At 51.5% G+C, this 13533-nt stretch overlaps 1 protein-coding gene across 3 annotated transcripts in view; it reads right to left on the bottom strand.

Annotated features, from left to right (window-relative positions):
• Positions 1 to 255: 255 nt before the first annotated feature.
• GNB1 (G protein subunit beta 1) overlaps positions 256 to 13533 on the bottom strand; it is a 96147-nt gene continuing 82869 nt past the window's right edge. For 2 of the 3 annotated variants that reach the window (XM_036089662.2, XM_036089663.2), the window contains 5 exons: positions 7406 to 7472; positions 5544 to 5745; positions 4517 to 4733; positions 2166 to 2281; positions 256 to 1922 (listed from right to left, as the gene is read on the bottom strand). In XM_036089662.2, the coding sequence (XP_035945555.1) occupies positions 2175 to 2281; positions 4517 to 4733; positions 5544 to 5745; positions 7406 to 7472 (593 nt within the window). In that variant the 3' untranslated portion in view covers positions 256 to 1922; positions 2166 to 2174. Of the gene's footprint in view, positions 1926 to 2165; positions 2282 to 4516; positions 4734 to 5543; positions 5746 to 7405; positions 7473 to 13533 lie in introns of all 3 variants that reach the window. The other variant, XM_036089665.2, reaches the window with a different exon arrangement.

Below are 13533 nucleotides of genomic sequence, written 5' to 3'. Positions count from 1 at the left end.
ATCCCGGGACTCCAGGATCATGACCTGAGCCGAAGGCAGTCGCTCAACCAACTGAGCCACCCAGGCGCCCCCAGCAGACCCTCCTTTCATGGACTCTTGGTGATGGGGACCAAAGACCTGGCAGAGAAGCGGGCAGCCACGGCACTGCCCACATGACCAGATCAGGCCGACCTCACCGAGTAGGGCAGCCGGGGGACGAGGGCTGTCGTCAGGAACCCAAACAGCCTGGCAAATAAGCAGCCACACCAAAGTCCCTCATGTCAAACTGCTTTATTACATCTTAAATAACAGTACAGTTTAATATAGTATCTATCTTGCATCCAGCCTCCTTGCAATACACTGACTTTAAAATTAAATACAAACAGTGAGGGGCACAGGGTGCAGAGAGCTCTACAGAGGTGTCGATGGGAAGGAAGGAGGGCTCGTGTTTATTCTCTCTGCCAGATCCAGGCCTACCGCGTGTCACAGCGAAGTTCTGTACAGGCTGCTGCAGAAAACAGGACAGAGAGAAGCCACCACTGCTGCGGGAGGGGGCCAGGGCGCGGGGAGGCAGCCGCTGCTGCTGGACGCCGGCCTCCCGCGGGACCCGGGAGGTCTGCGTGTTAGATGGCGGTCTGCCTCCGCGGCGGACACAGGCCAGGGTCTCCATTCCCTGCCCCCCACCCCCACCCCCGAATCCAACAGTGATCATTTGGAACAGGACTTTTTTTTTTTTTTTTTGAAAGAAAGAAAGAAAGAGTGACTGATCCCGCTGCCCAAGCGTGAAGCCTGCGGGCTGCCCTGCCCCCGACACTGCAGACGTGAGCGGACAGAGCCGCAGTGGTTACACTGTAAAGAGGTTATTTCTTAAAAGAAAAAGAACATCTAAGGACTGAGTCCTATATGCGCTTTTGAGCATTTCTACAGCATGCGATTCTAAGAGTAAACCCACCCAATATGGCAAACGATCAAATTTTTTAAAATTTAACTTAGAAAGTTTGAGATCATTATTTTCAAAACATTGATTTGTACATGGTTTCATACACAAATAATTGACTGACTATCCAAGCACAGGACGGGCGCCTCTCTGGAAAACAGAGGTTCCTGACGGCTGGGGGGTGGGGCGCAGGGTAGTGTTAGGCTATTATTACGAACGTCCCTCCGACTTCACAAGGAAACCCAAGGTGAGATTAAGAACTGAACTGAGAAGGTAGGGAGGACGGGTCGGGGGAGCAGGTGCCTAATCTGAGTTTACTATTCATCACGCATTCAAGACCATCCACAGCATGTGCTTGGTTCCTTTCCTTATTAGCATCTTCCTTTCTATGCCGTGTTTGTGCGTAACAATTATGTGACACGAGACAAAAAATAAAAAACAAGGGACTCAATTTACATCATTAACAATTTCAGAGAGGCTGCACCAGACCCTCTTCCTCTGTAACTACTGAACGTAAAGGAATATATTTTAAAAAGGAAATATGAATGTTTGCAGAATTCTGTTACAAACACAACCTGAAATTTAGAACTGATTACAAGATAAAATCCTCAACTTGCTTTGCATGAACAGCACAAAATAGGGTCACTGACCTAAAATTCAAATGAACTAGTGAAAAGGTGTGTCTGCCTCGCAATTACACTCAAGTTTACCTTCTGGTTAGCACGTTTATTATAGTATTTCCTTTTAAATTCACTCAAGACAAAAAAGAAAACAAAGACAATGGTCCCGGGAGGAATGCACAATTTGTTTGAGTTTACAGCACAGAGATTCTTCTCTTCATGGGAATTGTGCTCTTGGTTTCAGCAATAAGTGAAGGAAAAGGTCTTGCCCTTTTGAAGTTCTGAGGGGGTGCAGGGCGTCCACGTTAGTAGGGGTGGATTGGAAATGCTATCACTGCAACGCTTCAAGGTTGGAATGGGCTTCCAGTCGCCACGACGTCCAGCTGCTGCTTTAAACAGAGTTTAAAGAAATGTAAAAAAGAGAACATCTAAAGTCAGTGCTACTGCTCTTCATCCTGCCCCTCCCGTCTGTCGCCGAGGGTATGTTGTTTCAGGTGGATGCGATGCTCACCTCACCATAATTCCAAATCAACTCAACATCAAAATTAATCTAGCAACTGTGAACTCCTCTGTGCTGTGAGAAATACACAGAGGTGTGTGCAGGGAGGGCGCCTGGGCTGTTGTGTTACCTGTCGGCGTTAGTTCCAGATCTTGAGGAAGCTATCCCAGGACCCTGTCGCCACGGCCATCCCATCGTCAGTCACCCCCAGGCAGCTAACGCGGTTGTCATGCCCAGCCAAGACACCTGAGAGCAGATAAGAGCCCAGTCACTCCGGGACCCAGAGGTGCCCCACCTAGCAGTGACGTGCTGATGCTCTGCAGGGCTGGGTGCGGGACCACGCGCGGAGGAAGGCCCCAAATGCTGAGGCCCAGCCCCCGCAACGCCTCCCTGGCAGGAAAGGACGCCAGGAGGAAGAGAAGCCACGCTCCACCAAGGCGAGTAAAGCTCAATACACTCCTCTCTTAAAAACAATGTGAAGGCACCTACAGCGGGGGAAGCATTCAAACAAAACAAAGATACACTGGAGCGCCTGGTACAGATACTAAGACAGCATGACTAGGAACAGGCACGATGAAAGGCACAAAACACACAGTGGGCAACTCAGGGTCTCTTGCACCAACTCTTGAGTATACTCATGATGGTAAGAAGCTTCAATAAGGGGTGCCTGGGGGGCTCAGTCAGTTGAGCATCTGAATCTTTTTTTCCACTCAGGTCATCATCGCAGGGTCATGAGATCGAACCCTGTGTCGGGCTCCCCGCTCAGTGTGGAGTCTGCTTAAGACTCTTTCTCCCTCTCCCTCTCCCACTAGTGCACTCTCTCTCTAAAATAAATAAATCTTAAAAAAAAAAAAAAAATCCAACCATCCCAATCGCAGGGCAATTACAACCCAAGAGTATAAGGCTGTGGGCTGTTTTTCATTTGTTTATAATCCCTAAAGCCTAGCACAGGGCACAAAACACAGAGGGCTGGTGACAGATGCAAGAGGGGGAGGGCCAATGGGATGTCACACGGTAACCCCACGCTGAACCCACAGTGAGACAAAAGCCCCCTGTTGACACCCACCATCTGTGCTTGGATAATTATCAGGAAGAGTCTGATGGCTAATTTCAGAGAACTCCTGTCCCTTTTCTATACTCCTTAGGGTCACAGCTGAGTAAAGAGAGAGTCTCAGCTGGACGGAACAGTGTTCTCTGCTGTGGCACTGTAACCGGGGAACTGTCGGGGCAGAGGCAATGGGGGCAGGGGGCCTGCGAGAGGGAGCAGGGGGAGCAGGAGGGGAGCTCAGCCCAGGGCGGGAAAAGACCCATCGGAAAGTGGGAGGTCAAGGAAAGAACCCCAGGAGACCCCCAGTCATGCTCTGTTCTTCCCCCTGCCAAGGTACAGAGTTGAAAGATTCTGAAAATGTCAATTCAATTCAGTTGCCTGTCTGTGTTTAATACAGGAAGTTTCTCATCTTTTGTACAAGTTGTGTTTTATTATTATTTTTTAAGATTTTATTTTTGGGGTGCCTGGGTGGCTCAGGCAGTTAAGCATCTGACTCTTGGTTTTGGCTCAGGTCACGATCTCAGGGTGGTGAAACTGAGCCCCATGTCTGCCTCCGCACTTTGTGGGTAAGTCCGCTTCTCTCTCTCTCCCCCGTCCCCTCCCCCTGCTCATGCTCTCTCTAAAATAAATAAATCTTAAAAATATAATATATATATATATATATATTTTATTTTTAAGCAATGTCTACACCCAATGTGGGGCTCGAACTAACAACCCCAAGAGCAAGAGTCACATGCTTAACCCAGTGAGCCAGCCAAATGCCCCTGCACAGCTGTGTTTTTTTTAAATTTCATTTTATTTTTTATTTATTTGAGGGAGAGCATGAGAGGGGGAGGGTCAGAGGGAGAAGCAGACTCCCCGCCGAGCAGGGAGCCTGATGTGGGACTCGATCCCGGGACTCCAGGATCATGACCTGAGCTGAAGGCAGTTGCTTAACCAACTGAGCCACCTAGGCGCCCCCAAGCTGTGTTTTAATGCACTTGACAACCACACCCTTGCCTTCAATGTGAACTTCAGACTTTATACTTCACTAGGCACACCTGCCCAAGCCTGTGCTCCACACTTAGATGACACAGTTCCACCACGTACACCCAGAGGGGAGAGAAAGCAAGGCGAGGGCCTTGAAGACCCAGCAGTTCACCCTGTCCTGCCCACTGCAGCTGTCCATGTGCACCTCACACGGTGCGTGCAAGGAGAGCTTCTGGTGCTAAGGAAGCCCGTGTGCCCTGAGCCCGAGTACGGACGCCCTGGCCTGTCCCCCATCCCTCCGCCGGGCCATGCCGCGGGGCAGGCAGGTGTACTCAGGCACAGCACATGTTTCTTAGCGGCACGACGGGCACAAACCTAAACATTTCAGCCTCGGTGCATCATGTCCATCCTCAAAAGTGTTACCTGAACACCAGGAGGCCCAGGAAGGCCCAGCAAACACCTACCTGCCCTGTCGGCCTTGAGTGCATCCCACACGTTGCAGTTGAAGTCATCGTACCCTGCGAGGAGGAGGCGCCCACTCTTGGAGAAAGACACCGAGGTGATCCCGCAGATGATGTTGTCATGGGAGTAAGTCATGAGCTCCTGGTCCGCACGAAGGTCGAACAGCCTGCAGGTGGCATCATCCGAGCCAGTGGCAAATGCGTTGCCGTTTGGAAAGAACTAGAAAGCAAATGAAGAGAATATGCAAATGCACAGAGAAGTACTGGAAACGGGACTGCCCGACAGCAGGGCTGCCGCTGCCACAGGAAGGAAAGGTCAGCAGGGGCTGGGCTCGGGCAGCCACCGGGTCGGAGAGGCAGCCACCTGGGCACCCTGACCTGAGGGCATCGGTACCTGGGCAGCCACGGCCGCGTCGTCCCCAGAGTAGACTTCATTTCATGACTGTTTTCCAGGGGATCAGGAAGAGTACGGTCACCCCTGAGGGCCGCCAGCAGCCAGACAAGCCTCATGAAGAAGGGACCCCCAGCCCCAACCAACCAGATACCACCCTTCACATCTTCTCGCAAGAGCCCCTCACGTCAGGGTGACGAGGCAAAGGGAAGGCTCCTTTCTTTGGCTGCGCCCCAGCCACAGGGAGGGGCTCCCAGCTCAGCCTCAGCCTCCTGCTCCGAAGGGGCTGTGCTGACTGGCTCAGCTGCCGCCCCACTGCCCCGCAGCTGGAGGGAAGCCGGTCCCAATCCCTGGCTTGCCCCGGGGCTGGGAGCAGGCGCCTGCGCACAACAGGCCCATCCCCGAGGCCTGTGAGGTGAACAGTTAGCACAGAATGAGCTGGTGTCACGAGCACAGACTGCACCACAGCTAGGTTTTCGACAGGAGTTTTTGTGAAATAGGTTATAGTTGCATACAAAGACAGAACATCCAACCCTGAACACATTTTAAAACTTGATGTGTTCTGCAGCATACAAGAAGTAATCTAACTTGCTGATGGCTGGCAAAGGCCCCCGACCCACATCTTCACCCCCTACTCACGCAGATGGCATTGATGTCGGACTCGTGGCCGGTGAAAGTTTGCCGGCACATCCCTTCTCGCACATCCCAGAGTTTGGCTGAAGCATCACAAGCACCAGAAACAAACAGTCTGGTGTCGGGAGCAAGAGAAAGGCTCATAACATCCCCAGTGTGTCCAGTGAATGTGGTCGTCTGCTGGCCGGTCTCGATGTCCCACAGAGCACTGCAGCAGGAACACACGACAAGCAGTCACCTCACTTTGTCAGGCAACAGTCAGGTGACTGTCCTTCAAACCATCTAGGACCATAGCAAACCTCTGCGCTTTTTTGCCTGACAATTCTAACTTTTGTAATGTGACTGTGTTTGGAAGGAAAACAAAGCAAACAAACAAAATACAGATGAGAATGTGCCACGGGCTTCGGAATAACCGTTGTCTCTACGCCAACTCAGACACCAACACAGATGAAGCCAGTGACCTGCACTCTGAGTGGGTTCGCAGGAGCTGCAGGGAGCTCCTGGAGGTGTCCCAGATGAGGCAGAGAACGTGAGTCTACTGCTGCCGGCTCCGTGGCCTCTGGCATGACAAGGCCAGAGGCTAGGACACCGAGACAACACCAGGTAAAGAAATGGCTCAAAGCAAGGCTGAGGCCCCACGGCCCTCCCCCGGAGCCACACGTGGGAGAGTGAGTGGCGAGTGCGCCACGGGGCAGCCCTGAGTTTGGTGCCCCGCGGTGTCAGCGTGAGCGGCTACTGACGGGTGTCAAGTAAGATGCGGACAGAGCTACAGTGGGGCACATGCTGTTTCTGTGCTTCAGACTCTAGGAGGCGTCAACACTGAAAACTGCTCAGTTCATCCCAGCCCCCCAGGAAATCTGGCTCAGGGGCAAATCCAGTCACACCATTTACACCTACACTGGGCAGGGCTTCCTTGCTTGGGGCCTGGGGGACTACAGGGAGGAAATAAGGTGTGCCCAGGACTCCGAAAAACACTTATTCATAAATGAAAAAGCTTTAAAAAATATCTTCTAATAAAGAAATTCTTCCCAAAATTGACAATCTAGAATATATGTCTTTTGTGAACTTACACAGTTTATACAAAAAGGACGCCTTGTAGACCAGGACAAGCTGGACATGGGAGTCAGGCCCGGGCACAGGGCACTCTACCACATCGTGCCTCGAAGACCAGAAAAGCCCCCAGGACAGTTTAAGTCTAAAATGACTCATAAAATACCTATCTGAACCAAACAAAACAATATAGAAAACCTTAAGTCAAACCTCTAGCCTCAGCAGATGGCTTACTCTTTTAAACACGAAACTATTAAAAATATGTTCTGCATCCAAAACAAACCAACCAACCAACCAACCAACCCACCTATCTGATCATTTAAACTGTACACACTGGTGCCACAAATGAAAACGTTCTAGAGATTGTGTAAGTGGGCTTCTAACTCTACGTAAGAGAACAGCTCAAACTCAGGAGAAGTCTGACACAATCCACTTGCAATCATGACCCCTGCTCCTTCTGAGCCCTGCTGGGTCCACGTGGCACGGCGCTCTACTGAGGGGAACGCAAGCACACCCGCTCCCCCAGGGGGCTGCTGAGTGTCACCCAGCCAGGGAGTGTGTGCAGGGAAAGAAAAGCAGGCATTTCTCGTGCAGCTGCAGCTTCAACGTCTATGAGTCAGTTCTTCCTTGTTCAAAATTAAACTTTGAGCTTTAAAACCTGTAGAGTAAAATGAACTCACTCATCACTCACGCACTAGTGTTTGATGCCTCACGGCCACTTCAAACTGATAAAAGATGGCCTAATTAGTGTCAAAAATCTTATTTCCTACACATCTAAGGCGAGCAGTGTATGAAAGGCACGGCGCTCAGATGCTCACCAGGTGGTGTCCCCAGAGCTGGTGACGATCTGATTGTCATCCAGGAAGCGGCAGCAGGACAGGTAACCTGGAAAACAGACACAGATGCTGACCCCGATATGCAAGCCCCATCCCACCCCATCCCACCCCGATTCTAAGGTCCTGTAAATAGAAAACACACTGGCGGAATGACTACACCTCGAAGTCCCACATGTAGGTGAAAACCACTGCCTTATCAGCAACCCTGGCCCCGGCCTCACACGCAGTGATGAATAAAGGAAGCAGCGCAGCCCACAGGCCAGGAGGCGTGCACCCCAGGACAAACGGGAAGCGGTGAGCAACCCGTCCTGCACACTGGCAAACACTGCGCAGGTGTAAGGAACACACTCCATCTCTGCTCGTCTTACCCACATGTGGGGACAGAGGTTCCCTTCCCGTTCACACACCCACTCATCCCACAACGCACCCCGGCGCGTGGAACATATCCGTGATCAGAGGAGCGCTTCATTCCCTCCCGGAGCTCACACTCCAGCGGGGAGAGAGAGTGTGCACGCATGAGGGAGGAAGGGGAGAGGGTGGTCTGCAGAGGCCTCCCGAGCCCTCCAGGAAGGCACGGTCAGGGCTGGGAATGGGGTGCCAAGCGGAGCAGTGGATGTGTTTTCTCTAAGACGCTACAGTAGTCCAGGTGGCATGGGAACAGGCGTGTGCTGCCTGGGCACCCACCCTGCCGAGCGTGTGGAGCCAAGGCTGGGACATTGGGCGGGACATACTGAGATCCCTAACCTTGAGCAACTCTTGGTATGAGGAAAGGTAAAACAAAAAACCGATTTTGCAGTACCTATACATTACAATTTCTACTTAATTAGCTCTGTTTATCACGGTTTGTAATTTTGTTCCACTGTAAGTGACCCTAAGAACTGGAAATGCAGGGTAAACCAATCTATCCCCGGAAGGAGTGTGCCCAGTGGGTGGGCTGGCCAGGCGTCCAACCGAAGGGGCAGCAACACTGCCTCTCTTGCGAGGACGGGATGCCCCTGACAGATCGGCCCCGACACCTTTCTTCCTGGTCCACACCAGAGCTACATACAACGCTGTGCAAAACAGGGTAATAAAAAACAAAATACACACAAGGAAGAAAACCACAGAAGGGTTTTGGTATGGAAAGTATAAGAATACAGGGAAGGGGCGCCTGGGTGGCTCAGATGGTTAAGCGTCTGCCTTCGGCTCAGGTTGTGATCCTGGGATCCTGGGATCGAGTCCCGCATTGGGCTCCCTGCTAGGTGGGGAGCCTGCTTCTCCCTCTGCCTCTGCCTCTCTCTCTCTGTCTGACTCTCATGAATAAATAAAACATTAAAAAAAAAAAAAAAGAATACAGGGAAAACAAAGCATTTATCTAAGAAATATTACCAAAATATTTAGAGATGACGATTTTTAAATATTATCTATGTGCCTAGAAAAGGATGTATGGTCAAGCACTTCCTAGAGCCCAGGTCACGTCCATCCACAGGGACACTAGGGAGCCCAGGGGTGAATCAATGCCCAGCTAGGTGAGGAGTGGCCTGTGCTGAGAGATCACCTGATACCGAATCCACACTATGCACCTAACCCGTGGCCCCCACCCGCTCTGTGGACCCCCAGGTCCTGGTCTCTCTTACTGCTGAAGCTCCGGCCCAAGTTCCTCTCCAAGAACAGCATTTGCTTCCTGGTGCATCTGACATTACTCCAGTCAGCTCACACCTCCCTCCTTCCCACAGAAGCCAGTGCTGGGTGTCCAACCCCATCCTGCCAGGTACCCAGCGGGCCCTCCACTGACCCTCACACTGCACCATCATAGCCTCAAGCCTGTCTGACTCAGGGGTGCAGGGAAGGCAGGAGAAGAGAGTCGTGGAGACTCCAGCTGGTGCTGGAGAGCCAGGCAGGACACACCTAGGTCAATGGCCCAAAGAAACATGACCTCCAAGATGGCCTCTGTCCACCTCGTGCACCACGCAGGTTGTGGACACTAAGACCCATCAGGTGAAGGGGGGGGCAGGGCAGTCTCCCCTCTCTAGGTCCTAAAGCCCTGCTGGACAGTGTTCATGTGGAGGGAGGCGGGAGGCACTGTTAGGGAGGGCGGCCTTCCACATTCATTCCCTAACTTTCCATAGTTGGAGCTTCCAAAATACATACACAAATATTACTTTTAATGAAAGTCAGGGCTGCCTGCTCACAATCTTGTAACTCATTTCTTGGTCCTCTTCATATTTTGTACATTGAGAGACAAAAAACAGTAACCAGGGGGCACCTGGGTGGCTCAGTCAGCTAAGTATCTGCCTTCAGCTCAGGTCATGAACCCGGGGTCCTAGGATCCAGGCTCCCTGCTCAGCGGGGAGCCTGCTTCTCCCTCTCCCTCTGCCCCTCTCCCCACTCACTCTCTCAATAAATAAAATCTTATAAATAAAAATAAAGGGATATCCTTAGAAAAACAGAACAAAACAAAACAATAACTAGGTAGATATTTTATATGTATCCACATCTTTTTAGATACTATATATATATATATTTTAAAGACTTTATTTGAGAGGGAGTGAAAGCAAGAGAGATCACAGAGGGAGAGGGAGAAGCAGACTCACCACAGAGTGGAGAGCCCGATGTGGGGCTCGATCCCAGGACCCTGAGATCATGACCTGAGCCGAAGGCAGAAGCTTCACCGACTGAGCCACCCAGGTGCCCCTAGATACTATATTTTTGTAAGTTTTTTTCTTCCAGACAGAAAGCGTAGAAACCACCTTGTAAATGGCACTAACGGACAAGTGCTGCACATCAATGTTCAAGAGCACTGGGCTGGGGCCCGCCAGCACTGACACGGGGTCACGGGGCCTGTGAGAACGGCGGATGCACCGGGCCAGCCTCCAGAAGGGCCCGACCGCGCTCCATACGCTCCGAGACCAGCACAGCCTCACAGGAGCCAGCGGGCTGGACGCAGTCAGCGGCTTCAGACGTGGGCTTTGAGGGGCGCCTGGGTGGCTCAGGAGGTTACAGCAGCGGACTCCTGATTTTGGTTCAGGTCATGATCTCAGGATAGAGGGCTCTGTGCTGGGTGGCGAGTCAGCCTGAGATTCTCCGGCTGCCCCTCCCCCCATTCTCGCTTTCATGCGCTCTTTCAAAAAAAAAAAAGAGAAAGAAAGAAAAAAGAATGTGGGCTCTGAAATCAGAAATACATGGCTCAGTTCTCGCAGTGGCTTAATTAGCACTGGGTTCTCTGATGAGCTGCAGTCGCCCCAGTAACTGGGGATGTGCACTCAAGAAGTCTGGAAGAATCGGTGGCAGTTACCATCTTTGTTACTGAAAAATGAATAAACTACCTGGGAGGGCTGTGTCTGTGCAGACACGTGTACGTGTGTGTGTACATGGGGTTACCTCAGGTGAAGACGGCCCCCCACCCGGTGTGTGTGTGTGTATGTGGGGTCTGCCCCGGGGTCGGGGGTGTGCCACACAGGGGCCAGCCAGTGGTGCTGCTGTCTTTTGGGAACCTACAGAGGGGCTGGGAAAACAGACCCCGACAAGCATGGGTGCCGAGTCTGGAGGTGCACTGGCATGAGGGTGTCCCTATGCACCTCACCAAGACCATGGATGACAGTGTCAGGACATGCTGGGGACAGCCTGGTGCAGGGACAAGGCTACCACAGTCCAGAGACAGGAGGCTTGAAATAGGCAGTGCAGAGAGCAGGTGCTTGGGTCAAGGACCAGGGGGGAGATCAGGGAGTGCTATCAGCTGAGGCCTGGAGGACAGAGGCAGGACATCCTGACAGAGCATGTTGCTTGGTTGGGAATTTCTTGCTAGAGAAACAAATATATTTACTTCTGAGTTTGGAGAAGCTACTAATCCAGACAGAGCAAAGCCAAGAGTACCAATGTGGGTAGAAGAGTGACTCGTGTGGCACCCCTGCCCCAAGACCAGAAGGCCCAGCTAAGGTGATTTATCCCAAGAAAATGGCTGTGAGCTTGAGGGGCCATTCACCCACAAGAATGTCCACACTACTGACAAACTGGAAACCATCCAGACATCCAGCAACAGGAACACATCAGCACGCAATGGAACTCTCTCAACTCTTTAGAAACATCATAGTTCTGGGTGAGATCATAGGTTCAAAACACAAAGGAAGCGAATTTAAAGTTATTTCCCCAAATTTCAACAGTGAGCACATGGTGTTGGTTTAGGCCAGCCCACCCCTAGAGCGCAGCAGGGCACCAGGTTGGGCGCTCTGGCTAAGTCGAAGTTGGAGTCAGAGACACAAGGCCCCACTGCGGGTGCCCACCAGGCAAGTGCTTGTACAGCATCCGCTGCAGCTCCTGCCCTGGGGGGGAGCGAGCCCCGAGCTACGGGGAAAGCCACCTGCCCCACTCTGCGGCGCGTACAGTAGCGGGAGAGCACAGGGTGAGAGCACACTGTTCAAGGAGTGTGGTAAAAAGGGAAAAAAAGACGTGATGAAGGAACTCGAAGATGTGAGAGTGAGGAAATGCCTAAGAAGGGTTTTCTTAAGAGTTAGGAGAGCTTAGGGGCACCTGGGGAGCTCAGTCAGTTAAGTGTCTCTGACTCTAGATTTCGGCTCAGGTCGAGATCTCAGGGTCGTGGGATCGAGCCCTGTGTCAGGCTCTGTGCTGGGCGTGGAGCCTGCTGGGGATTCTCTCCCTCCCCCCTCCCCTTAAATAAATAAATAAATAAATAGGCGCCTGGGTGGCTCAGTCGTTAAGCGTCTGCCTTCGGCTCAGGTCATGGTCCCAGGGTCCTGGGATCAGGCCCCGCATCGGGCTCCCTACTCTGCAGGAAGCCTGCTTCTCCCTCTCCCACTCCCCCTGCTTGTGTTCCCTCTCTCGCTGCCAATCTCTCTGTCAAATAATAAATAAATAAAAATCTCTAAAAATAAATAAATAAATAAAAGTTAAGAGAGTTTACAGTACCCAGAGAGAGATGAACTTATAAAACGTTAATGGCAGAAGATGGAATCAGATGAAAACACAAGCAGACTAGAAACACCTTCAGATGCATTCACAAGGCTGTGCGGTCTCGTCCTCTCAGAGCTCAGGGTTTTGGGCAGTTTGCCACCATCCTTCCAGGATGGTGTGAGGTCTGGATCCAGGACTTGTGGCCACCCTAGGAAAAGAGGCTCTTTCTCTGCTGGGGCTGCTGAGCAGGCCAGATGGAAAGGAGGCCAAGGGAGCCATCCAGAGGGAAGCCAAGGGGCAAGCACGCCCAGATGGCACTGTGAGCCCTGCACCCAGCCAGGCGTCAGGCAGCCCAACCCCCTGGGAATGGTTCGTGAGATTATTTAGTGAGCAGTGGGACCTGAGTTTCCCAGACTGTGACACACACACCACATCACACTTAACTAACTGCCAGTGAAAAGGGTGCCAAAGAGCAGCCCAATGATAACCCCTGGAGCAGAATGACGAGGAGACATCTTTCCCCCCACATCCAAGTTTGCTGGCATGTGCTAGACAAACAAGTGGTTAACAGACAATGTGTCCGGTCCACTGTGCTTTCACAGGAATGTAAAATATTCAGCCTCAGATTAGATGAACAAACTTTCCCGAGGAAACAGAGTTTTAGCCACCACTGCTGGTTTGGCAGGAATACTAGGCAGTCACTGAGCAACATACCACGTTGTCCAGGAAACCTCTGACTAAACTCTTGATCAAAATGTTTATGCCTCTGTAGCCATCTTGACCAGAACGATGTCAGGAAGGGCAGTGTGTCCACACTGCAATGAGACGTTTGGGAAGGAAGGAACCTCTAAGAGCAGGTGTCAGTTCTTTCCTCATCAGCATGCAGGGACCTGCTCTGAGAACAGTCTGTGACACCAGGCCTGACACCTTGGTCAGATGTGAGTCTTCAGGGAGTTCCTCATTTCTCAAACATTAGGATTTCCACCAAAACAGCACTCAGAAAGTTGTATTCTGTATGTGATACATTTATATTTATACTATATAATATATATATAAATTTATACCACATACTAATGATAATAAATGTCCCATCTCAATCACTGTGAATTCAGTCCATGAGCTGCTTCCAGAGGGCATCCTTTACTCTGTAAGACCAAGCACCATCTTAGAGTTCCTCTCTGAAGTACTGGCAGAGAGTTTCCAAACCCTGGGTAGCTGACTCT

The sequence above is a fragment of the Halichoerus grypus genome, chromosome 5 (assembly GCF_964656455.1).
Source record: "Halichoerus grypus chromosome 5, mHalGry1.hap1.1, whole genome shotgun sequence".
NCBI lineage: Eukaryota > Metazoa > Chordata > Mammalia > Carnivora > Phocidae > Halichoerus > Halichoerus grypus.
This window is presented reverse-complemented; position numbering and strand designations above follow the sequence as displayed.